This window comes from Heteronotia binoei, chromosome 11, assembly GCF_032191835.1.
Source record: "Heteronotia binoei isolate CCM8104 ecotype False Entrance Well chromosome 11, APGP_CSIRO_Hbin_v1, whole genome shotgun sequence".
Lineage (NCBI taxonomy): Eukaryota > Metazoa > Chordata > Lepidosauria > Squamata > Gekkonidae > Heteronotia > Heteronotia binoei.
The window spans coordinates 61,115,933-61,143,098 of record NC_083233.1 but is presented as its reverse complement, the minus strand read 5'-3'; the positions used below and the strand labels follow the sequence as shown (position 1 = coordinate 61,143,098).

The 27,166-nt window shown below is 43.9% G+C and overlaps 1 gene segment (V, D, J or C); it reads right to left on the bottom strand.

The window, feature by feature from the left end:
* Nucleotides 1-26,211, bottom strand: part of LOC132579013 (immunoglobulin lambda variable 5-37-like) — a 77,970-nt gene extending 51,759 nt beyond the window's left edge. Inside the window, 1 exon segment of the V gene segment in view lies at nucleotides 26,156-26,211. Within this exon segment, the coding sequence occupies nucleotides 26,156-26,201 (46 nt within the window).
* Nucleotides 26,212-27,166: the final 955 nt, after the last annotated feature.

Sequence of the window (27,166 nt, the reverse complement as noted above, 5' to 3'; positions counted from 1 at the left end):
GTAAGTACTTGGCAAGCTCATCACTTATAAGCACCATTTTCATTCACAGAACCCTTGAAAGAGAAGGACAGTGGAACTTCTGTACTACCGTGGAAACAAAAGCTCCGGGAACGGATCTGGAGAAACACATGCCTGCCTTCCAGCCAACAGATATCCTCGTGCCTTGATTTGCTTTGGGAACCTTTGACCAAAGCCGTAATTTCTAATGTACTCTCAAGCATTTCCAATGCCAGGCCAAGACAAAGCTCACAAGAGAGAAATGATTACACTGAAAGTGCTGTCTCCATGTTCTGTTCAGTGGACTCTTGCTGCCCTGAACATGGGTTAACAGGTTCAAAATCCCCTCCCTTGGACATTGAAGAACTGGCAGCCCAAATTTCAGAAGTTATCTTGGGTGTCTTGTGTGAGAGAAATTTGTTGCAAGAACCTCTGAACTGGCAAGGCCTGTCAGTGAGGAAACCAAAGTACATTTACGTCCCTCCTCTCTGTCTGGCTGACTTTGAAGGTGTTTATCATCCTCTTGTGAAGGAAGTTGCCAACTTGTTGTCTCTGGAAATTGAAAGGAGAAGTCAATATGAGGCAGATGGAAACAAGAGGGATTTCTTGTCTCACCACCACTTCTCATCTCATCGCTTTAGCAGAAATTTCCAGATAGATGACAAAGACCCAAGTGATGTCAGGGGAACATTGTGTTTGTCTACAGCAGGTCTCAATTCCAACAAAAACCAGAAGCTCAGTTGCATTGCTTCTAATCTAGACCATTTCATCCATAATCTTAAAAATGAGGAATCAAAAGATATAGTCAACAAAGTCTTGCACATCATTTTTGATTCACTGCTTCCAGCTCAGGCACAGGGCAATTTTGCTGGGCCCTTTTCTGATGCCAGTCCTCAGAACATGATGCCTTATCGAGATGCACAACTTCTGGCTGAACAACATCTCTTCTGCCCCTCAATTTGTCCTCATGCTTATAGGCTAACTAACAGCATTGCTAGCAACAACCTGGGACTCTCTCCAAAATCCATTCTTCTCCTTGATGTTGTCAGTGAAAAGCTTATCCGAGCTCTTTTAGAAAAATGCCTCACAACTGACAAGTTTACCCAAACTTTCACTTTTGATGAATTCCCTGAAGATGAGCAGATCTATGATGTCGGAAAGCAGGAGAATGACAATGCAGTTGTCTTGCATTCAAAGCAAGGGATGAAAGCCCACCAGGCTGATTCAAACTCCTCCATTTTCACATATGAGATTAAGTATTCAGAGGAACCATGGACAGAGGTTCAGTCGGGGGCGTCTTCCTATGAATCGGCACTGGACCTCCTGGCACACGCGCTGGTAAAGCCTTTACTGACAGAGCTTTCCCTCAGCATTGAGCAGCCTGGGAACATGGATGCTTTCTCCAGAAGGTCAGCCGAGTTCAGACAGCCAGCCTCTAGAAAACCCCATGCACAACATGCAAGATATGGTAAAAGTGAGGCATATTCCTCGAAGCCGAGAGGTAGAAAACCAGAATCCAGAATGCCTGTTCCAGGGAGGCATCTTGCACGAAAGAATGTACGAGACAGAAACAAGTCTGTCTGGGAGACTACATTGCAATACAGAACATTTGGCTCTAGAACAGCCACACCCACTGCCAAACTATATGCAAGGAAGCCCTTCTCTTCTTCCTGTTCTAAGAAGTCTTATGGAAGGGAAGTGAGGAGTCACTCTGACCCTAGACAGTTCCATCCAAAATTTTCTATAATCTATTCAGCAACGTTTTTGGAGGAAGTCCTTTCTCAGCTCTTGATCAGGATCCATACTACCCTCTGTACCAAATATGACAGTCTTTCCTGCGTTGACATGAAAGAAATGAACATCTTATTTGTGAATGCACTAGTAGATGAATTTAAGAAGGCTGGTGTTGGGGTCTTACCAAAGGGTGAACAGAAGACATACTTCCCACAGGTGGACAGCCGAACTATCAACAAACTAGTAGACTCTATTTTAAGAGAGTTTGGGTTCCAGTTAGCTGCTGAGAAAGGCATAGAAAGAGACATCAGTACCATGGCTGAACGTGCTGCTGAGATCATCTTGTTGGAAATCCTAGATTATCAGCTGCCACCATCAGCATGTAGGAGATTGCCAAAGAGTTCCTACAAAAATATAAAGTCTGGAAGAATCATCCACAGAATTGAAGACTGTATCAGCTTTTCTAGATCCTCAAAGCCAGAACAACCTTCTCCACCATATATTACTACATTATCCCAAAAGTATTTAGAAAGGGTAATAAACAAACTTGTGGCTCAGTTCCTCCCACCCTCTGATAGCACCAGTCAGAAGCAAGGCCAGTGGGAGATGTCACAAGCTGATTTTGATGACCTTTGTTCCTATATGGTCGACCAAGTGATGCAATCTATTGCAAAGCACAAAATCTGGGTTGCCAAGAAAGATGATCGATGCAATTTACATTCAGAGAAAGAGATCCAGAGCATGGTTGATTCAGTTTATAAAAAAATGTTGAAGAAGTCTGGCTCACAGTCTTCGATACAGAAAGATGTGAAATGCTGTAGCACCAGCCTTGTTGACAACATCACTAGTTTCATCATTCAAGAAATGAGCCATCATCATCTCCAGACTTTTCTTTCTAACAATCAAGTCCCTTACACTAGTCATGATACTGAAGCTTTGTCTAAGAACATTGTCAAGACAGTTCTGGACAGTGTCTGCAAGCCTTCTGTATACTCTGAAGGTGTTTTCCCAGCCAAGCAGTTAGAAGAAATTGTTAATAGAGTGTTATCCAGGATCTTCCATGGCTCTTTGGAGAAAATGGAAATGGATACAGTGTCACATGAAGTTAATGTAGGTGAAATTGCTAAAAGATTGGCCAACTCCATCAACCTACAGTTTGGCAGATCTACAGTCACAGGACCACAAAAAGGAGTGGAGCAAAGTTTGGTAGCCCCATTGATGGCTGTCATGGATGACATGGTTGACTCAGTTTGCTGCAACATAGCAAGAGAACAAAAACGAGTCCCACGTGAGGGTCTTGGCCCTCCAGGAGATGATTCTGCCCTTGAAACCATCAGGAGCTGGATAGAAAAAGGTATCTCAGATTATCTTCTCCATCCACTTTTTTCAGGAGATTTTCTCAAGGGTTCATATCCATCTCCAGTTTGTAAGGATACTGGAGAAGAGTTTGGTGAAATCCAAGAGGAAAGTGAGAATAGGTCTCCATTTAACACATTCTTATCCTCAGGACTCCTGAAAGACATAATTACTGGGCTACTATCAAAAATCTTCCCTTCGACATCTTCCAGAGATGATGCCTTTCCTCAGGATGAAAAGCAACTCTCAGATTCTGACATAGGAGAACTCTCCACCCAGTTGCTCGATGACATTCGAATGAGCCTCCTGAAACACAAAATTAGAGTTATAAAGGATACCCATCCAGAGCAGTCTGAACTTTCTGAGGAAGATATTCAGAACATGACAGATTCTCTTTCTTGCAAAATCTTGCAGAAAGCGGGCTCACTGGAAGCCATCCAGAGAGACATGAAAAACAAAAGCAATTCTCTTATGGAACAAATAGCTGGCTTTCTCATTGTAGACATTCTGAAACAACATGTGCAGCCTTTTATATCCCAACAAGCATCTCCTGCTTTGGACACAGCCACCACAAGGGATTCTACAAGTAGATTTGACATTTACAGAACTGTTATCAAACCTCTGGACCTAAAGCAACCAACCCAGGACATAAGAGATGACTCTTCCCCAAGTGTTTTAAGAGAAATAATTTCTGGGTTATTTTCAAAGATTGCTGGAACTTTGTCAGACATCCCACTCACTGACTCTGGAGAGGACCTGGGGAACACAGCTGTGAGACTGGCAAAGTCACTTACTAAAAAACTTACCACAGCTCAGTTCAACAGCCAAGGAGTCCCTGAAGAGAAACTGGGCTTCTCTCCAGAGGTTAGAATGCCTTCCGCAGGATATCAGCTAAGTTCAGGACATCCATCAGATTTGACAGAAATGAAATGTTTCATTCAGAAAAATTTATTTGTAGGCAAGGATGACTATAAGGCCAAGCCTCCTGCACGGTATACGACTATGCTTTCCCATCAAACTTTAGAGGCCATAATTGATAGGCTTTTGTGTCTAATATTCCCATCATCCTCTAACACTTCTGTATGCTCAGCTCAGGAAATACCATTTGGACCTGAGTTCTACAACAGAACTGCTCAGATAAAAAAAAACATTATGGCAACAGTTTTAATACAGGCCATCTGGATCAGTGGATATGGAAATGAAAGAGAAATGAGAGTTTCTGAAGAAGCCATGAAAAACATGGTGGAGTCTGTGTATTGCGATCTTCTACATGAAGTTCTCTTTCAGCAACCCTTGCCGCAGGATCGAGAAAGCTTAAACAACTTCTATGTCACTAAAATAGCTTGTTTTGTTATGAATGAAATGTTCAAGTATCACCTGCAGTCCTTGACTTCAGAAGAGGCATCCCCTTGCACGGGCAACCATCTGACTGTCTTCCCCTACAGCGTTTTGGAAGTCATGATCAGCCAGCTCTTGGAGAAAATTTTCACTGCTTCAGGGAGTACAGGACAGCAGGTTGATTTCTCAGATGCTAATTTCACAGAAATGGCTGCAAACCTGAAGAACCGTGTTATTGCAGAGGTTTCTGCCCATGAAATCAGGCTGGAAAATATCCCTGAGCAAATTCCAGACATGGACCGAGAAATGGAGGAAGACATTGCAAATTCAATTTACAACCAGATATTACAAAAGCTGGAATCCCAAGATGAACTCCAGAATTCTCTGTTGAGCCAAGAGAATGCAGTCATCCTCAGAGTTGCCAGTGTGTTTACAAGAGAAATTCTAAACTACCACCTCGGTCCAATTTTAAGTGGCAGCAGTTCCCCTAAAAGCAACTTCGCCAAATGGCAGGGAAAAATGGAACCATGTCCCCTTGACATCCATTCTGCTGCATTTTTAGAGGATATCATTGTTGCTTTCTTTTGCCAGATCTTGTCTTCCCCAAATTTCCGGACGTACTCCAAAGACAGCCAATTATCAGAAGCAAAACTGAGAGACAGAATCATAGAACAAGTTAATGCTTTAGTGCTTGCCTTTCAACTCTCTAGCATCAAGATGATTCAGTGTGCAGAGGAATGCTCGTACTTTCCACATGTAACTGCTGAGAAAGTGATTCAGATAAGCAACGCCATTTATCAGAAGTTAATAGAAAAGTCGGAATCAGAGTTGGAGATTTTTAAAGCTTTCCAAAACGAGAGTCATAGTTTAGCAGAACGACTAGTCCCTTTAATAATAAAAGAAGTCTCTCGGTACCATTTCCAGCCATTGCTTACTGGAGATACATCGTCTTATTTGTTTTCATCATTGCAAGCTGATACTATCATTGACAGAGTTGAAACCATCCTACCAGATTCCACATCCACTAGTACTGATTTTGAAGAGACATTTTTGAAGATCATCCATAGAATATTTCCATTGTGGGCTTCCGGTGGTTCTCATGTCACTGAAGAGCCTGACTCAACTGTGGGCAGACTGGAGAAGAAAACTTACAGTACAAAACACATGGAAGAAGATCCAGACTCAAAGCTTTTGCCGACTGAGGATGGAGCTAGTGTTCGTTCATCAGACTTTTTGAAGGACATCTTCCATGGACTAATTAGCAAACTGCTCTCATCATCAACAAATGCAGATATGCCAGAGGGAGAGGGGGCTGATTCAGAATCTCTGCTGAAAAATTTAGTGAAATCCATATTTAAGGAGTTTGCAGAATCCCCAGTTAAGGTTTTGCGGGTGCCTAAAGGAGGTCATGCTTCCCCATCGGTGAGTGAAACATTTATAAAGGTTTGGCAGCAGGGTGATGAGGCAGAAGGGTTAGACGCGGAAGATGGACAAGCTCGTGGAGAGGTGGTTGACCGTGTTTGCGCAGGCATTCTAAGATATTCAAGCTCAGAAGCTTCACTGTCTGATGATTTCATGAGCCAGAATGAAGAGACTGTCGACAGACTTGCCTGCTACATGCTGAAGGCAGTTTCCAGGGGTGGCTTTGAGCCAGGTTCTGAGTCTGAGGATGACTTGCCCTATTCTGCTACTGTTATAAGGCTGGACTCTGGCAACATCATCCAGACATTTCTGAGTGACATGGACCTTATGAAACAAAAGAGCACGTCCTCGGACATCGACATCCCTATGGGGGTATCTGTGTTCTTTTTGGAAGAGATCCTAAGCCGATTCCTGTCCACAATCCTATGTGCACATCCTGACATTGCAGCACCTGAGCACAAATCATTATCTAAAGCAGAGGTGAATGATATTGCTGACCAGCTGAAGACATCTGTGGAGATGCATATGTCCAAGAACAAAATCAACCTGGTGCCTGAGGACCAGACAAGTTTGGAGCAGGACTATGAAGAAACGGTCAACCATGTTGTGAATTCTGTCTTCAGCAATGTCCTGGAGAAATCTGGGTCCCATCAAGAACTGTACAATGATGTAAGGAACACCAAAGTGATATTCCCAGAAAAAGTTGCGAGTATCATCGTTGAAGAGATCTCCAGCTACAGCATCAGCAACCCATTTCATGAAAACATGGAAAATGAAACACGCAGTGCGCTGGAACTGGACCGGATTGTAAGCAAAGTTGTCGCTCAGATGAGCCATCATGAGCAACCTGATGAAGAAATGTCTTCTATTGACATGATAATGGATAATGAGCTCAACTCAGATGAAATACCTGTCAGAATAGTACCACACCTTGGGGATAAGGCACTAAATGTTGACCCAAATTTCGTTTCTAAACATTTGGCAGTACTCTCCATCAAAACAGAACCATTGGAAAAGCTAAACAAGAAGTGCCTCTCGAGGACTGGTCTCAGTCTTACTGAATTAAGAAAAACATCTTTGTCAAGTAAGAGTGTCTTAAAGAACATTGAGCGTCCACGTGAGACTAAAAGGAAGGAAAGGCGCTCTTCCTTGGATTTTGCTGGGCACCTGGATGTAAGGCCAAGGGAGGTAGGAGCAGCTATATTGGTACAAGTGACTGAGTCCTTTTAGCACAATAAACTCTTTGTATGCAGAGCCTGTAAGACACCACTCAGAATGGGCTTCAAGCTCAGCATGTAAGCACTTTGTTTGCATGTCAAATGTCTCATGTTTAGTCCCAGGTATCTCTGAGGGCAAGAGCTCAATGGTAAAGAGCAGAACATTACCAACGCAATCACTTAATCATTTTTGGATTAAGGGAAGCAGAGAGCTCATGCAGTGAATTTAGGGGGACATGGTGGGCTACACTGTGAGGGCCCCACCAGCAAGGTTTCCTGAACCAAATGAGCTTCTGGAGCTGCACAGCTATGGTTGATTTTGCAAAGGTTTATTACAGCCAAGTGGGTAGCCGTGTTGGTCTGAAGCAAGAGTGGACAGACTGTGGCTCAGGAGCCACATGTGGCTCTTTCAGATATATTGTGCAGCTCTCAAAGCCCTCTCCACCCCATTGGCTGGTTTAGAGAAGACATTTGTCTCTTTATATCCCTTCACCAAGGCTTGGGGGGCTTGGAGAACACATTTAAAGCTAAAGGTGTTTTCTTTCCACCTCTTCCTCCCTCAACTATTTGCCTTCTTTCCACCATTCTCTCTTTTCTCCTTCCTTCCTCTCTCCCCTATTTGCTTTCTTTGTTTCTCTTTCTCTCTCTCTTTCCCCTCCCCCATCTATTTGCTTTCTTTGTATCTCTTTCTTTCTTTTCACCTTTCTCTCTCTTTCTCCCCCCCCCCCCCAATCTATTTGTGCTTGTCTTTTTCTCTCATAGTGTATAATTGCACAGCAAATAGGATGGGGACATGGTCAGCATTCCAGGAGCCGGCAGGCTAGAGTGAGTCTGGCCACATTCGTGTCTTGCGGCTCTCAAATATCTGAGGTTTATTATATGTGGCTCTTACATTATGCAAGTTTGACCACCTCTGGTCTGAAACGACAGAATAAAGTCCAGTGGCACCTTTAAGATCAACAAAGTTTTATTCAAGATGAAAGGATTATCTTGCACATTTATCTTGACGGATTTGTTGCTTCAACTGTTGTACCTTTTTGAACTCTAGATTTTCAGGTCGAAACAGTAGAGATGGGGGCTTTGAAAGCATCCCTGATGTGGCCATCCACTTTGGAAACAGAAAGTGGGACTCAGTGCGCCCAAGTTGGTCCGATCCAGCAAGGCATCTCTTATTCAGAGCAGGATTCTTGTCTGATACTACTTGTGATAGTCAGAAGAACTTCATTGTTCTCAGACAAGTACATCCTACGAATGAGTTTTATTTTCAAATGGAAGTGGGCCAGTTCATCAAGCAAAAAAATCTTGGCGTGGTAAATCACCATGGTATCTCAGTAACATCTCCAGGTCTAAGTTCTACCCACAACTAATTGCTGGGAAAGATGGAATAAATGTCAGTGGAAGGCTGTTGCTTTCCTTGGATTTCCCTTGTGGGCATCCATTTGGCCAATATGGGAAATGGGATGCTAGATTTCATTGACCTACCATAATCTGATCCAGCAGGGCCAGATTATAGGTTCAAGCTAGTGACTAACAGAAAATTGAACAGGGTAAGCTCTTTTCCCAGAGCCCAAGGGCAAAACTAGCCTCCTTTGGTATACAGTACTATATTATCCCCCAAACACTTAGGAAGAGTGATAACCATCCATTGCAGGTTGTTTGCAGAAACTCCTTTCAATGCCTGATGGAGCCAAACATTGCCAAAGTGGAGCTCCTCAAGGATGTGAGAAGTAATGAAGACCTCGTGAACCGTCTTATGGCGCATGACATCAATGATGAAACAGAGGGTGACAGCTCTGAGAATGAGGAGGAGGAGGAGAAGGAGAAAGTTCTGAAAGCTGAAAGTTCACTTTACTTTGAGGTCCCAACTGTTGCTCCAGCAAAACCTAAAGAGGAGGAACCTCCCAAGGTGAGTGGTCAGGCTAGGAAAGGGGAGTACTTGGTGTCTCATGGGCTGATTCCGCACTAACCTTGCTCCCCGCCAGGCTTCTGTTTCTCTCTGGAGCAAGCTGGCAATTTCATACCGGTTGCTCAACACCGCCGTTTTGCCGGGGTGGGGGAGTGGACCATGACTGGGAGACTTATTTTTTGCTCCATATTGGAAGTAAAACAGAGCACCAGATATGCAGGAGTGCATGGAGGAAGTTAAAGAAGTTTACATAAATGTGAAACTCACTGTTTTACAGAAAGGGAAGCTGTTCTCTATCTTTTTGGTCACTTATGGACTTCTGTTATTAATCTAATGAAATTAAGTTGTAAGTGTATCAGCTGCTCCTGCAAGATTATCCCCCCCCCCTTTCTAAATAAAGTATTTAAAAGACTGGAAAATGAGGGTCAAGGGCTATGAGGGGAAGGGTTATGGTTCAGTGGAGGAGCCTCTGCTTGGAATCCAGAGGGTCCCAGGTTTCATCCCTGGCACCTCCCATTAAGAAAAGGACCAGGCAGTAGGTGACGTGAAAGACTTCTGTCTGAGACCCTGGATAGTTGCTGCCAGTCTGAGTAGACAATGGTGAACTTGATGGACCAAAACTCTGATTCACTATAAGGCAGTTTCATGCGCTCAATTCTCATGTGTATGTGTGTTCAAGAGGTGAATGAGGAGATAATCCAGTAAAGATATGCTGTTAGGTGGCTGGGGAAGTGAGACTAGGAAAGCCAAGAAGAAACCTTCAGGGCCACAAAGAGGTGGAGGAACAAGAAAAAAACAGGAAGGATGCAGAGAATAAGTTGGAACTCAGTGGCAGGCCAGGGCCTCAGGAAGGTCTCTGGAAGCCTGGGGCAAACATAGCCTTGGTGGTCTTCCTCCTCTACCCCTACTCCCAATGCTATCGGTTTTTAAGTACATCCAGGCCTTGGATTCAGTGGGAGTGCACAGGAGTGTAGCTCCTGAACCTTTCTGAGAGTTCCACCTCCTCCTTCTGAGTGTTCCACTTTCTTGTCCTAGTAGGTGCAGCTGCATAACAATCCCTGGATGAGCTCCACCACCTATTTTTGTACAAAACGACTCCTGAGTACGAATATTGACATGAAAAATGTATTGAATGGTTTAGTGCAGGGGTGTCAAACATGCAGCCTGGGGACTGAATCAGGCTCCCAGAGGGCTCCTATTAGGATCCCAAGCAACTGGCTATCATCCGCTTCCTTCTCCCACTCTCTTGCTTCCTTCTGCATCATAGCTTGCTTTGCAAGGCTTGCTCAATCGCACAGGAGCTACAGAGCAAAACCTCTTCTTTCTTAATTGGCAGAGACTCCTCCCTTGGGGAGGAAGGGGGGAGGGAGACCTTGGTTTGCCAGGCTCTCTCTATCACACAGCAGAGCTACTGATCCAAGTCTCTCTTCCTTCTATTGGCTGAGGCTCTTTCCCATCCTGGTCCCCTGGGGAAGGAAGGAAAGAGCCAGAGCTTCCTTTACCCATTTCCCTGGATTTCATAGGAGAGATACAAAGAAAACACCTTTAAGACAGAGTGCTAATGTTTTAAGCATGTTTTAAGTTTAAAAAAAACCTCTGTGTTTGTCTGTGTCCTTTATAAAGTTTCTATCTCTGCTACCTATAGGTACACACATGGCCCAGCCTGACATGGCCTGGCTCAACAAGGTCTCATAACAAATGAGTATGACACCCCTGGTTTAGTGTGTAGTATTTAAGAGTGATAAATTCAATCATAACCACGAGTGTGGGAAAATGGGTCTTCTGTCTGATTGAGTAAGATCAAGAGAGGAAGGCTTTATCTGCTGACCTTAGCTAATATGGACCAGGACATCGGGGGGGGGGGACTTCAATGTCGTATGTCCCCAGGGTAGTTTCCCCCTCTCTCTGCATCCCTGGGGAGACCAATTGCTGATTTAGCATACAGAGACAATCCTTCCCCAGCCCCCTTGCAGGATAGAGGTGGTGACATCAGGGTTGGTGGATCCCAGTTCTCAGACTCTTGGCCAGAAAGGATTCAGATATGGTTGAAGAAGTTGGCTGCCTCTGCTTGAAGTTATCTCGTTGGCTTTTTGAGCCCTGTGCCTTTCTGGCTAAGAGCTGCTGTTTTTGTACCAGCGCTTGACCAGAAAAAACACTCAATGCCATTAAAGAGCAACTGACATATGTGTCCTATATGATCAGGGCATGCATTTAGTCAGTTATGCAAACTTTCAATGTACTGCTTAGGAGACCTTAGTTTCGTTCAACCCTGACATTAATCTCAACTCCGCCATTGATGCAATTTGCTCTCAGGGTTAAGATCTTCACTAAAGCTTTTGATTTTGTTACATGACACTTTGGAAGTTGCCAGCTTCAGGTTGGGAAATTTCTGGAGATTTGGGGGTGCAGCCTGAGAGGAAAGAGTTTGGGGAAGGAACGGATGTCAGAGAGTTTTTCTTCCAGACATTTCGTTCTCGACTGCGGAGAACATCCTCAGTGGCGTTGCAGCCGGAGCAGGTGCTCTGACCTTCTTGGCTGACCTTCTTGGTCAGTTTTTCTTCCAGACATTTCGTTCTCGACTGCGGAGAACATCCTCAGTGGCGTTGCAGCCGGAGCAGGTGCTCTGACCTTCTTGGCTGCTTCTTGAGTGCACAGCAGCCAAGAAGGTCAGAGCGCCTGCTCCGGCTGCAACGCCACTGAGGATGTTCTCCGCAGCCAAGAACGAAACGTCTGGAAGAAAAACTTTCTCCAGTAGAACACGGCACTTGAGCCCGAAAGATTCTACAAACCCTAATGATGTTACCAGCTGTGAAAACCTGAAATCTTGGATGTCAGAGCTCGAAAGCCATAAAGTACACCTCTCAAAGCAGCCATTTTCTCGAGGGTGATTGATCTCTGTTGTCTGGAGATCAGTTGTAATGCTGGGGGTTAGCAGCCCTCCTGAAAACTCTAGTTGGACAGCAGCTAGAAACTGAGCAGCTGCAGGATTCTGAGATTGATTCTGAGCCATTCTGAGATGCTTGTCTTCTTACCCCCCTGCAGAAGGCTGATGAAGAACCTCCGGTGCCCAAGACTGGCAGCAGCTCCAGCCGGAAGAGGAGTCTCTCCCTAAGCAAATGTTGCCCAAGTTTGAGATTTTCCAGTACCTCCACTGAGGCAGAAAACAAGAAAAAGAAGGAATCCCCACCTGCAGATCTTCCACAGATTGAGATCACTTCCATGTCCTCAGGTCATTTCAACCCTGAGGGAGCAGAAACAGACATGGTAAGCCAAAGGAAGTCCAGGTGGATCAGGTAGTCTGGATTTCTTTCTTTCTTTCTTTCTTTCTTTCTTTCTTTCTTTCTTTCTTTCTTTCTTTCTTTCTTTCTTTCTTTCTTTCTTTCTTTCTTTCTTTCTTTCTTTCTTTCTTTCTGCTTTGAGTTAAGAAAATACAGGAAAGAAATATCAATAACCAGGGCTTTTTTGTAGCAGGAACTCCTTTGCATATTAGGCCATGCCCCCACAATGTAGCCAATCCTCCAAGAGCTTACAGTAGGCCCTGTAAGAAGAACCCTGTAAACTCTTGGAGGATTGGCTATGCCAGGGGGTGGGGGTGTAGATTAATATGCAAAGGAGTTCCTGCTACAAAAGAAGCCCTGTAATAACCAACTAGGTAGCAGCACAGTTGTATAACAATTACAAAAATAACAGAGTTAAAGTATATAAATATAAATAAATTAATGTGATATTCCAACTGCTGGGATTAACAATTATAAGGCTGGGTCCAGACCAGCATTTTACGCTGGCACAGGAACAGGATGCAGGTGGACCAAAAAAAGTGCATCCAAACACATACAGCTGCTTCCCGTCTTGCTCCCGCACTCACCTCGTCCAAAGGCTGTCCTAGTCACACCTCAAAAAGTTATCATGATGTTTGGTCATGCTTTCTTGGTCCGCCCGCATCCTGTCCCTGTGCCTGCGTAAAATGCTGGTCTGGACCCAGCCTAAAGAAAGCATATAATTAACAGTTACATAAGACTAATAACATCATAATAACGACTAGGGATAAAGGACCATGCTGAGCAAATATGATTGAAAATTGATTCAAGGAAAGGTCACCACTTATAAAGAGAGGATGTGCTACTGATAGAACCAGTTGTGGGTGTCAAACTATCCACAATTTTATCCATAGCATAAACGTTCCAAAGCATACCAAAGCTTCAAAGGGAGGGGGCCTGGGGATTTCGAATATTTGGCTATCACCAGCGGTCACTTTGTAGAAAAATAGGTGGTAGAGCTCATCCAGGGACTGGTATGCAGCTGCACATACTATTCAATGGACAAGGAGGTGGAACTCTCAGAAGGAGGAGGTGGAATTCTCAGAAAGGTTCAGAAGCTGCGCTCCTGTGAGCTCCCACTGAATCTGAGGCCTGGCTATCACCATTTTTGCTGCAATAAGTAATGTGGAAATCAAAGATTTATTGTTTGGGATTTGATACCCCTGCCCAAAGATCCAATAAGATTAACTCCAGTTTCAAAGGAATATTGTAACCAGTTATATTTTTGATATGTACAGAGCCCATCAGATGTTTGATTGATTTAAATATATATTGTTTCGTTGTTTCCCTGATCATTTATACAACTTTATTTCGGGGAATATGGACTATGACAGGGTTAACACTAAAGAAGAGCCAGTTTAGTGTAGTCGTTAAGTGTGTGGACTCTTATCTGGGAGAACTGGGTTTGATTCCCCACTCCTCCACTTCCACCTGCTGGAATGGTCTTGGGTCAGCCATAGGTCTGGCAGAGATTGTCCTTGAAAGGGTAGCTGCTGTGAGAGTCCTCTCAGCCCCACCCAGCTCACAGGGTGTTTGTTGTGGGGGAGGAAGATAAAGGAGAGTGTGAGCCGCTCTGAGACTCTGAGTGGGGGGCGGGATTTAAATCCAATAGCATCATCATCATCATCAAATGGGGGTGGGAGGGAAAGATACTGGTTTCCAATGCAGTATCTCTCTGCACCTTTGCTTTTGCATAATGACCAAAGCATCAGCTGCTGAAATGCTGCTACTAAGAGAGGCCCTTCCTTTCCCAGGCTCCAAGTGAACTTGCTGCAGCGGATGCCTCTGAATCAGAAGTCAGCTGGACTGCTGACGGACCTCCTTCAGTGATCCCAGAAGAGTAAGCACCAGATTGCATCATTTATTCTGGGGCGTGTTCCTATCAAGCCAGCCTGCTTTAAGGGATTGTAGCACTTGCTGCTCTTCATGAGTAATGCACCCCTTGAGTGGTTCCCTATTGATCATTACAGAGTGAGGGGGACATGGCAGAACCACCAATGGGAGCATACAGAGAGGCACTGCCATAAGCAGTGGCTCCAGGGCCACGCCCGCAAGGTTAATTCCGCAGATGCAGGATTTAAAAAGTAGCCATAGAAGACTTACCCTGTGGATCTGATATGGTGCATTGTGCTGAAACTATCCCTACTTGGGAGCACCAACTGGCTCAGTCATCGGAAGAGTCACCCTCAAGGCTAGAGCTTTGGTGTTCAGGGCTTTTTTTTTGTAGCAGGAACTCCTTTGCATATTAGGCCACACACCCCTGATGTAGCCAGTCCTTCAAGAGCTTATAGAACTCTTAGTACAGGGCCTATTGTAAGCTGCAGGAGAATTGGCTACATGGGGGGGTGGCCTAATATGCAAAGGAGTTCCTGCTAGGAAAAAAAGCCCTAGTGTCTGTTCCTGCTTGCTGACTGAATTAAGACAAGAAAGATTAAAAGGGCACTGAAAAGAGCATCAGGGGAAAGGGGAAAGTGGGATGCAGGAAAGGGCCCTATTTTAATCTTTCCCTTTCCTTTCCCCAGGAACTCTGAAGAGGAGTCATTGGAAAAAGGTTTGGTGCCATCTCAGCAGTGTGTGTTTGTTTTAGTTGCTTTTTTGATGCTGTGTTCAAGAGAAGCAGCCCACTCTGGAGTCCAGAAACTGTGCAGGGATGGATGCATGGGTCTTATTGGCGAAGGGAGGTCCGTGTGGACAATGGAGCAAAGAGTTGCTTCTGTACCCTGCCCTGTCACCCTGCCATTGAAAAGAATGAGGCAGCAAAGTCCCTTTTGGATGTTCTGGCCTCAGTTAACAGTGTAATCTTTTCTCTCCTGTTTTTTTCCCTCAGCTGTAGTGGACCCGCACCTTTTCCGTGACACAGAAGAAACTCCAGCGCCGCTTGAGGTAAATAGATATTGCTGTACATAGCAGTACCCCAGAAAATGGGTGCAAGGAACGAGTCCAGCCATCTCCCCCATGCTGATGCTTAAGAAAATGTGCTTTAGATTGCCAGCTGTCTTCCCAAACAGAGGCTGGCAGGAAGATGTTCAACTATAGGGCAACTGTTCTCTATTATTATAGAGCTGACATTATAGAGTAGACAGGTAGGTGGACTTGAGAGTGAAGAAACAACCTAAAACCTTGTGTGGAGGTTATCCAGTTAGGGTTGCCAAGTCCAATTCAAGAAATATCTGGGGACTTTGGGGGTGGAGCCAGGAGACTTTGGGGGTGGAGCCAGGATACATTAGGGGTGGAGCCAAGATCAAGGCTGTGACAAGCATAATTGAACTCCAAAGGGAGTTCTGGCCATCACATTTAAAGGGACAGCACACCTTTTCAATTCCTTCCTTCCATAGGAAATAATGAAGGATAGGGGCACCTTCTTTTGGGGCTCGTGGAATTGGACCCCCTGGTCCAATCGTTTTGAAACTTGGGGGGTATTTTGGGGAGAGGCACTAGATGCTATACTGAAAATTTGGTGCCTCTACCCCAAAAAACAGCCCCCCAGAGTCCCAGATACCTGCAGATCAATTCTCCATGATTTTCTATGGAAATAAATCTCCATAGGGAATAATAGAGTTCCCAGCAGACATTTCCCTCCCCTCCCCCCGCTTTCTGACGACTCTGAAGCTGAGGAAGGGTCCCCAAACCGGGGGATCCCCTGCCCCCACCTGGGGATTGGCAACCCTATATCCATTGTGTATGAACAATGTTAATAATAGTTCTATCCAGGGCTTTTTTTGTAGCAGGAACTCTTTTGTATATTAGGCTGCACCCCCCTGATGTAGTCAATCCTCCAAGAGCTTACAGGGCTCTTCTTACAGGGCCTTCTGTAAGCTCTTGGAGGATTGGCTGCATCAGAGGGTTGTAGCTTAATATGCAAAGGAGTTCCTGCTACAAAAAAGCCCTGGAATGGGCAATGTTTCAGAATCAGAAATTGTCAAGTTCTGAGTTAAAAGTGGAGTGATTTTTACTTCCAGGAATGATTTCTCAAAGCTGCAGAGCTTTAAGTCTCTGGGTAGCCAGTCAAGGGGTAGAGTTGCTTCCATTACTGTAAACAAGGGAGCAGTGATGTTCTCAAGGGTTCATTTCACATTTATGTAGAACAGAGGAACTGAAATTGGCCACAAACTATTGGTTGGTATCGGCGTTTTTTGAGCAGGAATGCACAGGAACGCAGTTCTGGCTGACTTGGCACCAGGGGTGTGGCCTAATATGCAAATAAGCCCCTGCTGGGCTTTTTCTACAAAAAGCCCTGTGAAAAACAATAGTGGTGTCAGGGGAGTTGCCCTAATATGCAAATGAGTTCCTGCTGGGCTTTTTCTACCAAAAAAGCCCTGGTTAGTATACATTCTCCCATGTTTAGAGTCAATGCTGGTTACTGGAGGGCAGTAAATAGGACAAGGGGGGGATCTTTGTGCCATTTTTATGGTCTTTCCTGAGGCATCTGGTCTCCCACTCTGGCTTGGACTTCCTCTTTTGTTCACTCCAACTTGGCCTGTCTTATGTTGCCAAGACTATAATTCTGATTCTTTGTAAGCAGGGTTTTTTAATAGAAAAAGCCCAGCAGATTCTAATTTGCATATTAGGCCACACCCCCTGACAGCACCATTGTTTCACATAGTGCTTTTTCAATAAAAAGCCCAGCAGGAACTCATTTGCATATTAGGCCACACCTCTTGAAGCCAAGCCAGCCGAAACTGCGTTCCTGTTCAAAAAAAGCCCTGTTTATAAGGCAGTTTGTGCATTTTGTGACTTTTCATTCTTCTACAGATCACCTCTGTTTATCAAGACCAAAATGTTCATGAGTCTTTACCAGAAAAGAAGGAAGGAGGTATGTCTTGTGATCCGCTCCTATCTAAACAGTTGTAACTTGTGGGTATCTATTCTTTTAATATAAGCAAGATGCCATCTGTGTTGTTTTCTTCCTTATGGGTGAGGAACAGCCTGGATAATATTAATTACTCTGGAGTAACCCTGTCTGCAAAGACAAGGGGGAAATTTTAATCAAGAAAACAGTGCAAAGGTGGTGGTGGGGGTAAAATTAAAAACCATCCTGTTTTAGGACCATGACTCAATCTGAATTCCCTCTCACTCTGCATTGCTGTTTTTCTGGGTAGCCAAACCGGAGATACCCAGGGCTTTCTCTTTTTTGGTAGCAGAAACTCATTTGCATATTAGGCCACACCCCTCTGGTGTAGCCAATCCTCCAAGAGCATACTGGGCTTTTAGTACAGTACCTACTGTAAGCTCATAGAGGACTGGCTACATCAGGGGTGTGTGGCCTAATATGCAGAGGCGTTCCCGCTACCAAAAAAAGGGGGGGGGCTGCAAGATTAGACTTTTGGAGAGGTTTTGCTGGTCCAGTTTTATTTCAAAGTCTTATTTGTGGGCACTGGCCATTTGCAACTGAGATTTGCATGAGTTGTTTGAATATGTTCCTCTTTTAGATGGTCTTATTTATATTGTTGAGCCTTGACTGCAGGATATGATAGGGCTGACCTTTTAAAATGTATAAGTAAGCCAGCTACTTAAGCCGCTGCTGTATGGAAATCCACTCTAAGGCCTCTGTTTATATTCCCAGAAGATCAGGCAGACTCAGTCCTCCCTCACCCACAATCTTCCAAGTTTGAGAAATTCTCCAATGTGCTTTCCAAAGTGTTCTCGCGAACATCAACCAGCGGCCTCAACAACGCTGCAGCTGCCCAAGAAAAACCCACTGAGGAGGAGACCTGGCAACAGAAAGTCTACTTTATATATCATTCAGAATAAATATTTTCATCAGAAGCAGAGGCTCCTGTCCTTTCTTTCTCTCCGAAGCTGAAATGGTCCTTAGAGAACCTGTTTATACAAAGAATGAGCCGTTTATACAAAGAATGCAAAACACCCTACAGACTATAAATTGCAGAAAGTCACAGAACAACCAGTACATTCCACAGAACAATCAGCACAGTCAACAACCATCTTCCTTATCTTCACACCCCTTCCAACCCTCCCAGCAATTAACACAGAACAATGGTCACATTCAACAGCCAGTTTCCTTATCACTACCCTTCCAGGAAGCCGCACCAAACAATGGGCACATCCACAAACCAATTGCCCTTTCACCACACCCCCTCCAGCCTAGAAATAGCAGCTCTCCAGCAGCCCTGGCCCCACTCAATGCACAGCAGCCAAGAAGGTCAGAGCGCCTGCTCCGGCTGCAACGCCACTGAGGATGTTCTCCGCAGCTGAGAACGAAACGTCTGGAAAGAAAACTTTCTCCAGTAGAACATGGCACTTGAGCCCGAAAGATTCTACAAACCCTAATGAGCTTGTGTCCTGTATGGAATTGACAGGAAGGGTCGGTTCCACTTTAAGCCACAAGTCTTGACAAAGACAACAAAACGTATCACACCGGTTTTACATGGACTGGCTTCATATGAATTTACTTTTCTTCTCACACATCAATGCCATGTTGGTGGACTGATTTGTGAAATATTTGCTTTAAGGATTCTGTAAAATTCTTTGTGGCACCTTTAAGGAATGCCAGCGTGAGCAAGTCTTTCAAGAGTCATTCTGTGGACTCCCCTGCATGTTTATTGTGCCTGCAATCACATTCTGATTGATGAGTCCTTATTGTGGATGTTTGTGATGAACTGTGGACTTTTTAAGTAACCTTTGTGATAAATATTCAGGCTAAGTAGTAAGCAGTATTTCACAGTGTTTCTTTTTGGTATTCTACTTCTATGCAGGGAATCGCCCGTTTTCTTCTGTGGTATACAGAAGAGCAAGCAGCAGCCTTTCAGAGCTGGAGGTTTTTGTCTCACTCCCCCCTCGGTATCACTGTGAGCAGCACCACTGCCCCACACTTTACAGTAGTAATCAGCCTCGCCCTCTGCTTGGGCCCTGGCAATGGTTAGCCTGGCTGTGTTGCCAGAGTTGGAGCCAGAGAATCAGTCTGAGATCCCCGAGAGTCTACTAGTACTAGAATATATGATGAGGACTGGGGGCATGCTGGGTTTCTGCTGGTACCAGTACACATTTTTGCTCCCAATGTTGTTCCCTGAACAAGTGACTTGGGCATTTTGTTCCAGAGACACAGACACTGTTGAGGGTTGAGTCAGCACATATTCAGCCACGGAACCTGCAAAGAGAAGAAGGCGTGTCTGTTGAAATGGCAACTAGTGCTGTTCTTTACAACACAGGAAAAAAGCCTGTTTCCACTGTTACCTGAGCAATAAGCAAGGAGCATGTAGAGAAGTATGACCCAGAGCATGATGTAAAACACAGCTGTGTTTAGTCTCCTGAGGGACAGAAGTTTCTGGTTCAAGACTTCCTGATCTTTGTTTTGTCATTATGGACCCTATTTAAGGGCCTCTCCATGCAAATCATTTCCTTTCAAGTAGATGTGCCCTCGCTTTTTTTGCTCCACCCCCATGTTGATAAGCAAGGAGCATGTAGAGAAGTATGACCCAGAGCATGATGTAAAACACAGCTGAGTTTAGTCTCCTGAGGGACAGAAGTTTCTGGTTCAAGACTTCCTGATCTTTGTTTTGTCATTATGGACCCTATTTAAGGGCCTCTCCATGCAAATCATTTCCTTTCAAATAGACGTGCCCTCGCTTTTTTTGCTCCACCCCCATGTTGAATAACAGAAAGTCAAGGTCCAAGATGAGTTTTTAGACTACTCCCAGAATTCAAAACTTGAACTTCCATCTCCTTTCTTCTTGGAATGTAGATGTTCACAGAAGCCTTTTGCTTGGAAGTTAATGTGATTGTTTTACAATTTTATTTGGGCTTTTTGTTTCAGAAGCACCTCAGCAAAATTTAACTGAAGAATTGTGAAACAAAAGATTGAAGGAAGGAAATCTTAAATAATTAAAAATTAAATAAACCATCATAATTGGTATGCATTCTCAAGACTGCAGAGATTATACATTAGACTCCATAAGAATACACTGAAATCAGAAGAAATACTCAAATCTGCTACTTCAGCTGAGAGTCACATGGCTCAATAGGGTTCACTTGCTTTTTTATCATGTGACTTATGGCATTTTTCTCCCCAATGGGTACCCAAGGTGGCTTACAACATCTCATCTCCTCCATTTTACACACACACACACACACACACACACACACACACACACACAACTTGTTACAGGTTGAGAGACAGAATAATTAGCTCAAGATCACCCTATTACCTAAATAGGCAATAGTTAATTGGGGGAAATAAGGAGACAATTGAGAGGAGGTAACTGGGATTCTTGGGGATGTTTATGGAGATTTTACCTTTAAGAGAACTCTTATAATAAATCAGGCTGATGTTCAACAGAGAGGTTTTTATTAAAAGAGTATAAAATAATAAAACACACAAACACACTGAAAACTTGTACAAGGCTATCTAAGAGGAAATCAAGGAGGAAACAGGATAATTTTGTCAAAGTTTATAATTACCAAGCTCAAAGAAAGAGGCCCATGGAAGCAGCAACAAAACAACCAGTGTTTCACAATGAGGAGAGAAGGCCCAATGGATTGAGGGTGCATGTATGGATCTAAGAACACACATGCAACTTTGGTGGTTACAGACTCTAGATATAGGGCAAAATGCTTTGATGGTTACAGACTCTAGATATAGGGCAAGCTAATGTATTTGCCCCTCAAACAGTAACTTGATGAGTTTTTTGCAGGGGTACAATGATTTGGGAGAAGCTTGATGAGATTTTCTGAGGTGGGCTATAAGTGTAAATGGTGCTTGATGACCCTTTACTGGTTGGAAAAAGCTACCAGGTTTGGTCAATAAAATTAAGTGTTGGTTAATTAGGATAAGTGGGTGCAGAGAAGTGAGGCTGAGCACTGATGAGATTAGTTCAAGGTGAATCAATAGGTTCTCGGGAGAATCATTCTCCTAAATTATGCACTCTTACACTTCTAAACTACATGTCCAGTCTTGTCTATGGCTAGCATCCATTTTGTATCATTTTGGGCCAGGCAGTGTAATGCATTTATGATAAATGAGAGGAAGGAAGGAAGGAAGGAAGGAAGGAAGGAAGGAAGGAAGGAAGGAAGGAAGGAAGGAAGGAAGGAAGGAAGGAAGGAAGAAAGGAAGGAGAGGAAAGGAAAGGAAAGGAAAGGAAAGGAAAGGAAAGGAAAGGAAAGGAAAGGAAAGGAAAGGAAAGGAAAGGAAAGGAAAGGAAAGGAAAGGAAAGGAAAGGAGGCAGGCAGGCTGGGCCTTTGGATTGTCCCTTTGGATTGTGTTGGTTAATTAGGATAAGTGGGTGCAGAGAAGTGAGGCTGAGCACTGATGAGATTAGTTCAAGGTTCAAGGTGAATCAATAGGTTCTCGGGAGAATCATTCTCCTAAATTATGCACTCTTACACTTCTAAACTACATGTCCAGTCTTGTCTATGGCTAGCATCCATTTTGTATCATTTTGGGCCAGGCAGTGTAATGCATTTATGATAAATGAGAGGAAGGAAGGAAGGAAGGAAGGAAGGAAGGAAGGAAGGAAGGAAGGAAGGAAGGAAGGAAGGAAGGAAGGAAGGAAGGAAGGAAGGAGAGGAAAGGAAAGGAAAGGAAAGGAAAGGAAAGGAAAGGAAAGGAAAGGAAAGGAAAGGAAAGGAAAGGAAAGGAAAGGAAAGGAAAGGAAAGGAAAGGAAAGGAGGCAGGCTGGGCCTTTGGATTGTCCCTCAACCTAAGCTAAACTGAACCAGCTGTTGTGACTTCTAATAAAATATACCCATCATGCAGGGGCTCTAAGCGATTATTGTAGGAATAAAATTATAGCAAGGGGGCTACATATTGAACAAGTTCCAGGGATGTTCCCCCATAATGGTAAATTTAGGGACAGATGGTTCACAATCCTATATAAATGCTCCATGGACTTGATGACATTGTTAACGCAGGCAGCGATGGTTGAAAGCTCAAGATAGATATCAAACAACTGAAGAAAAACATTTTAAAAACCTCCTTTAAATGATAACTATACAGCCACTTGGATAGAGAAATTCAAAAACAATTTGCAGAACTGAAAGATTAAACTTAAAAAATTCTAGAGGGACAAAAATGATTATGATGAAAACAGGGTTTATAATTGGGCACCATTTCAAGGTACTGGTACTAAGAAGTCTTTGTCCTTTGATACCACTCTGGACACTGGTTCTGACATAGATAAGACAACCACATCGGAAGATAGAACTTTCATTCATTTGACACAACTGCCACATAACAACTTTAACCACTCTATAATGAAGGAGGAGAATTTCTAAGCTTTGGATTGAGAACTGAGATCAGGGAAGAGATACAGAGGTCAAGAAGCCAGACCCTACAACAAGGAAAAAAACCTCCCAGAACAAGAAGAAAAGAATTGCATTTTGTACTACGTTGTTGTTGTGATTTTATTGTGATTTTATTATTTATGTTGTACTCCACTCTGAGCCGCTACGGGGGAATGGACAGAATATAAATAAACAAATAATAATAACTCCCAGATAGTCAGTCTAAGGTGGCACTCACACCAATTGAACTTTCTGTACTAAAAGGTTTTTCATTTGTCCCAACAGCACCATTTAATTCCTTTCTGGTTCTGTGGTTATTATATATGTGTAACCATTATTGAGCTCCAGTAGTTATTGCATGTGCAACTAAGACGTTGTTATATACTATGTTCTTTTAATTGCATTCTATGTATGTTGTTTTTAATCTGGAGTTTTTGTGCACTGTGTAATAATTAGTTGCATTTTATTTCATGTTTTAGCTGCTCTACCTTTTGGTTCCTGATTAGTGAAATATATGCATTAGACTTGTATCATTTATGCATTAGAACCAATCATGTGAGAAGTATCATAAGATGCTTACTGATTATTTGACTTCCCAAATCCTGAGCCATTTCCTTGTATTATTAGCAGGCTTTGAGTTTAAAGTCTAGCATGGAAGGGATCCAAGCAGCTTTTCTGCCAGTGAACAAGGGCCCAGAACATCTGTTCTGGATCTCCTTGCATTGAATTGAGTAGGAAATCTCTCTTGGGGGGGGGGGGGCTTTCTTCACACTGTGCTAAGGCTGTGGTGTTAGAAAATGGTCTTATCTTCTGCTTGTCACTAGGATTATTATTCCTCTCTTTTGCCTTCTATGTGGTCTCCATCTTTCTTTGGTATTTTATTTAAATTGTTATTGTTGTCCATGAAAAGTCTTCTCTCTCCCTCCATGTTCTTCCATATTTTCTTCATTCCTCTGATACTATTAGCCAGACCTCAGATTCAGTGGGAGCTCACAGGAACACAGCTCCTGGACCTTTCTGAGAGTTCCACTTCCTCCTTCCCACCTTGCCAATTGAATAGTAGGTGCAGCTGCATAACAATCCCTGGATGAGCTCCACCACCTATTTTTCTACAAAATGACCCTTGCTATTACCCTATGACTATCTAAGATGACCTTCACCCATTCCCTAAGTGCACACATTTTTTTTCTTGTCATCCCATATCACTGGATCTCACTGTCCTATTCAGTGAATAAACACCTGGTTTTGAAAAAGAAAGAAAGAAAATGGTCTGATCACTTAATTAATTAGCCGATAATTGAGGTGAGCAGGAATACTGCTGGTCAATGGCACGTACTTTGAGGCTTTTAAGGATGAAGATTCACTTCCAAAAGTGCCAAGGGAAGGTCACAGATGGGTGCTCATAGTGTAGATCAGCATCTACCATGGAGTGAGAGATTGGAGAGGGGATGAGCAGGGCTTTTTTCATAGAGAAAGCCCAGCAGGAACTCATTTGCATATTAGGCCATATCCCCAGATATCACCATTGTTTCACACAGGACCTTTTTTTGTAGAAAAGGCCTAGCAGGAACTAATTTGCATATTAGGTCACACCCCCAGATGCCAAGCCAGCTGGAACTGCGTTCCTGTGCACTCCTGCTCAAAATAGTCCTGGGGATGAGACTTAGCCTTCCTTGGCACTCCCAACGAGCTGTCTAAGATTAACAGGACTGGAGAGAAAACTGATCATGTTTGCAGCCAAGGTGGGGTTGATGCAAATATTGCATTTAATTGTGACCTACAGTTATAAGTTGGCAGAATAGCTTGAAGACACTGAAAAGCAATTTACATTAATGTAATAAAACCCAGGCTAACCTAAATACGGGTAGTCTGGAAGTAGGGTCAGTGTTGTGAGCCCCATTTCCAGATAGGGAGCCTGGGCTGAAAGAGGCACACTTGCCAAAGAGGCACCTAAAGAATTTGTGGCTGAGAAGCATCAGCCTCAGCCCCTGAAGCCCAGAGCTACTTCTTGCAAAGTGTGGCTGTTTCAAGCCAAGTGCGGGGGGAAGATTTTGTCTCAGTTCCCCATTTGACTGTATCACTGTGCTCACTGCCAGCTGCTACCACTGCCATGCTCTCGAGCACAGAAATAATTACCCTCGTCTTCTGCCAAGGCTCCAGAGATGGTTAAATAGCCGGTGTTACCCGATGCATCTTTGGACCCAGAGAAACGAGAGGGGACTCCGGAGCCCTGGCCCTTGATGGAATCTGAATAATAATATAAGAGGTATCTTGGGGGATTCCCTGGCTTCTGCTGGTACCAATAGACAGTATGGCCACTGACCCCAGTGCAGGAGAGTTTCACTGTGTTCCCTGGTGAGACTGATGCTGATGGTGGCTGAGACACAACAGGCTGAGAGGATGACCCTGGGGGAAAAAATAAGGCAGAAGTTGTCAGGCTCACTTTTATCAGCATCTTCACTCACCTTAGCAGTAACTTTGACCAGCTCTCACCTGTGCACCACACCACTAGAAGGCTAATGATGGAAGCCCAAAACATGTTGGAGAGGTTTGATATTCTAACAAGGAAAGGAAACAAAAGTCCCCAAATTGGAAGCTGGTCCAGACACGACCCATTATATTCACCAAGTTTTGGGAGGCGGAGCAGCTTCATCTTGTTCAGCTGAAATCTGATTGGCCCTTATGATCTCATGGATACTTAAAAAGCAAGATGAGTTGCTCTTCCTAAACGATGTTTCAATCTGTACAATCTGTACACCTGTACCATCCTTGGTTTGGGATGCTTCAGACCTGTCTCATAAGGAAGCTATTTTAGTCAAGACAAATTTGGCATGGGATCGGGTTGGATATTTTTTTTCCCATCCTAGGGGCTGTTTGGCAGATGAGGATTTGGTTCACACTAGCAAAATCAGATCCTATCCTGGCATTTTGTATCAACTGCTGGGAATGCACTGAATTCTATGATCACAGCTGCTAACACATTATAGAAGTCTGTCTTCATTCAGGGCCATAAAGACTGGGAAAAGATCCCACACAAAAGGCAAGCCGAGTCTGTGAGAGGATCAGTCAACTCTGGGGCAACACAACTAAGATGAAACTAAAGCATCAGCCTAGCAGACGACTGATCAGCTGCTCAAGCTTGAAGCTCAGCTGCTCTGAACCAAACACAGTTTTTGCCTTAGTTCTGAATTTGACTGAATCATTGTGGTTACTGAAAGCTACTCCCACTGCCATGATAAGTATCGCAGTAATATTCAGCCTCGTCTTCTGCCTGCACTCCCATGATACCTAAGTAGAAGGTGTTTCTGGATGTGTCTTTGGAAGCAGAGAAACGAGAGGGCACCCCGGAGCCTTGCTGCTGGTTGGACTCTGAATAGTAGCGTAAGAGGTATTTTGGGGGATTCCCTGGTTTCTGCTGGTACCAGTCCATGTAGTAGCTACTGATGCTGTACCCACTGGCCATAATGCAGGAGAGTTTGGCTGTGCTCCCCATTGGCACAGATGCTGAGGGTGGCTGAGACAGAGCAAACTGAGAGTCGGAACCTGGAAGAAAGGATATCACAGAATCTGGCTCATACCACTTGCTTGTCGTACTTAATGATAACTGCAGTGTGCATTTCACCTGCTCTCACCTGTGCACCACATCACCAGAAGGCTGAGAAGGGGAAGCCAAACCATGGCGAGAAGATTGGGGGGGGGGGGGGGGGCTAAAAGAGAAAAAAAGAAACAAAAGACCCAGACTGGAAGGTGGGCCATTCATGGGCCTTGATATACACCCTGTGTGGGGAGGTGCAGCACTGTCATGTGATCAGCTCAGACTTGATAGGTCCTTTTGATCAGAGGCAGGCTCAATGACAGGATGTGCCTTTTGCAAGCGATGCTTCAACCTGGCCCCTTAAAGGCAGGTCTTTCATCTGCCTTTGACCTGCAGCTAGTAATATGTCTCTTAGGATGGTGTTTGACATTTTGTTTCAGTTCTAGATTTGGAAGGATGAGATTCAATATGAAGCAGGGATAAGTCATTGCAGTCTGCAGCTTAGTATCACAGAACAGAGAATAACTACCACAGTGTATTCCTATGATCACTGCATACTAGAAATTGAGATTGACTCCCGTGTCTAGAACCCTCTTTGCTCCCAGGTGACCATGCATACCTACCACAACATTCTGTCCAAGCAAGTATATTAAAACAGGCCAATAATAAAAGGAACCCAGGAACAGTCCATTTTTAAAACTTAGTTTTATAGGAGATCAAAATGGCTCCCCCACCCCTCAAGGAACATTTTTTTTTTTTTTGCAGGATACCAGTATTTTCCAGATGTCCCTGCTTGTTGAATGCACCAAAGCATTGCAGCTGGGCACTTATATACTCTTCCCCAAAAAATATTTGTAAGAAGATCTCACCATGAACAGTTGAATGGGGAATCCTGATCATGGTGCAAATTGAGTTGTCTGTCTCCTCTACCTGAGTCCACAATAGCAATCATGTGAGCCTCAGTGTTTTCAAGATCAATGGTGCCCTCTCGTGGTTTCAATAAGTGCTACTATTTCAGATACCACTGGTTTTGCTCCCAAGTGTTTTTCCAGTTTTTCAAGTCTCATAAAGTTGTCACCTCACTTGAGAAATTCCTGTAGATTTAGAG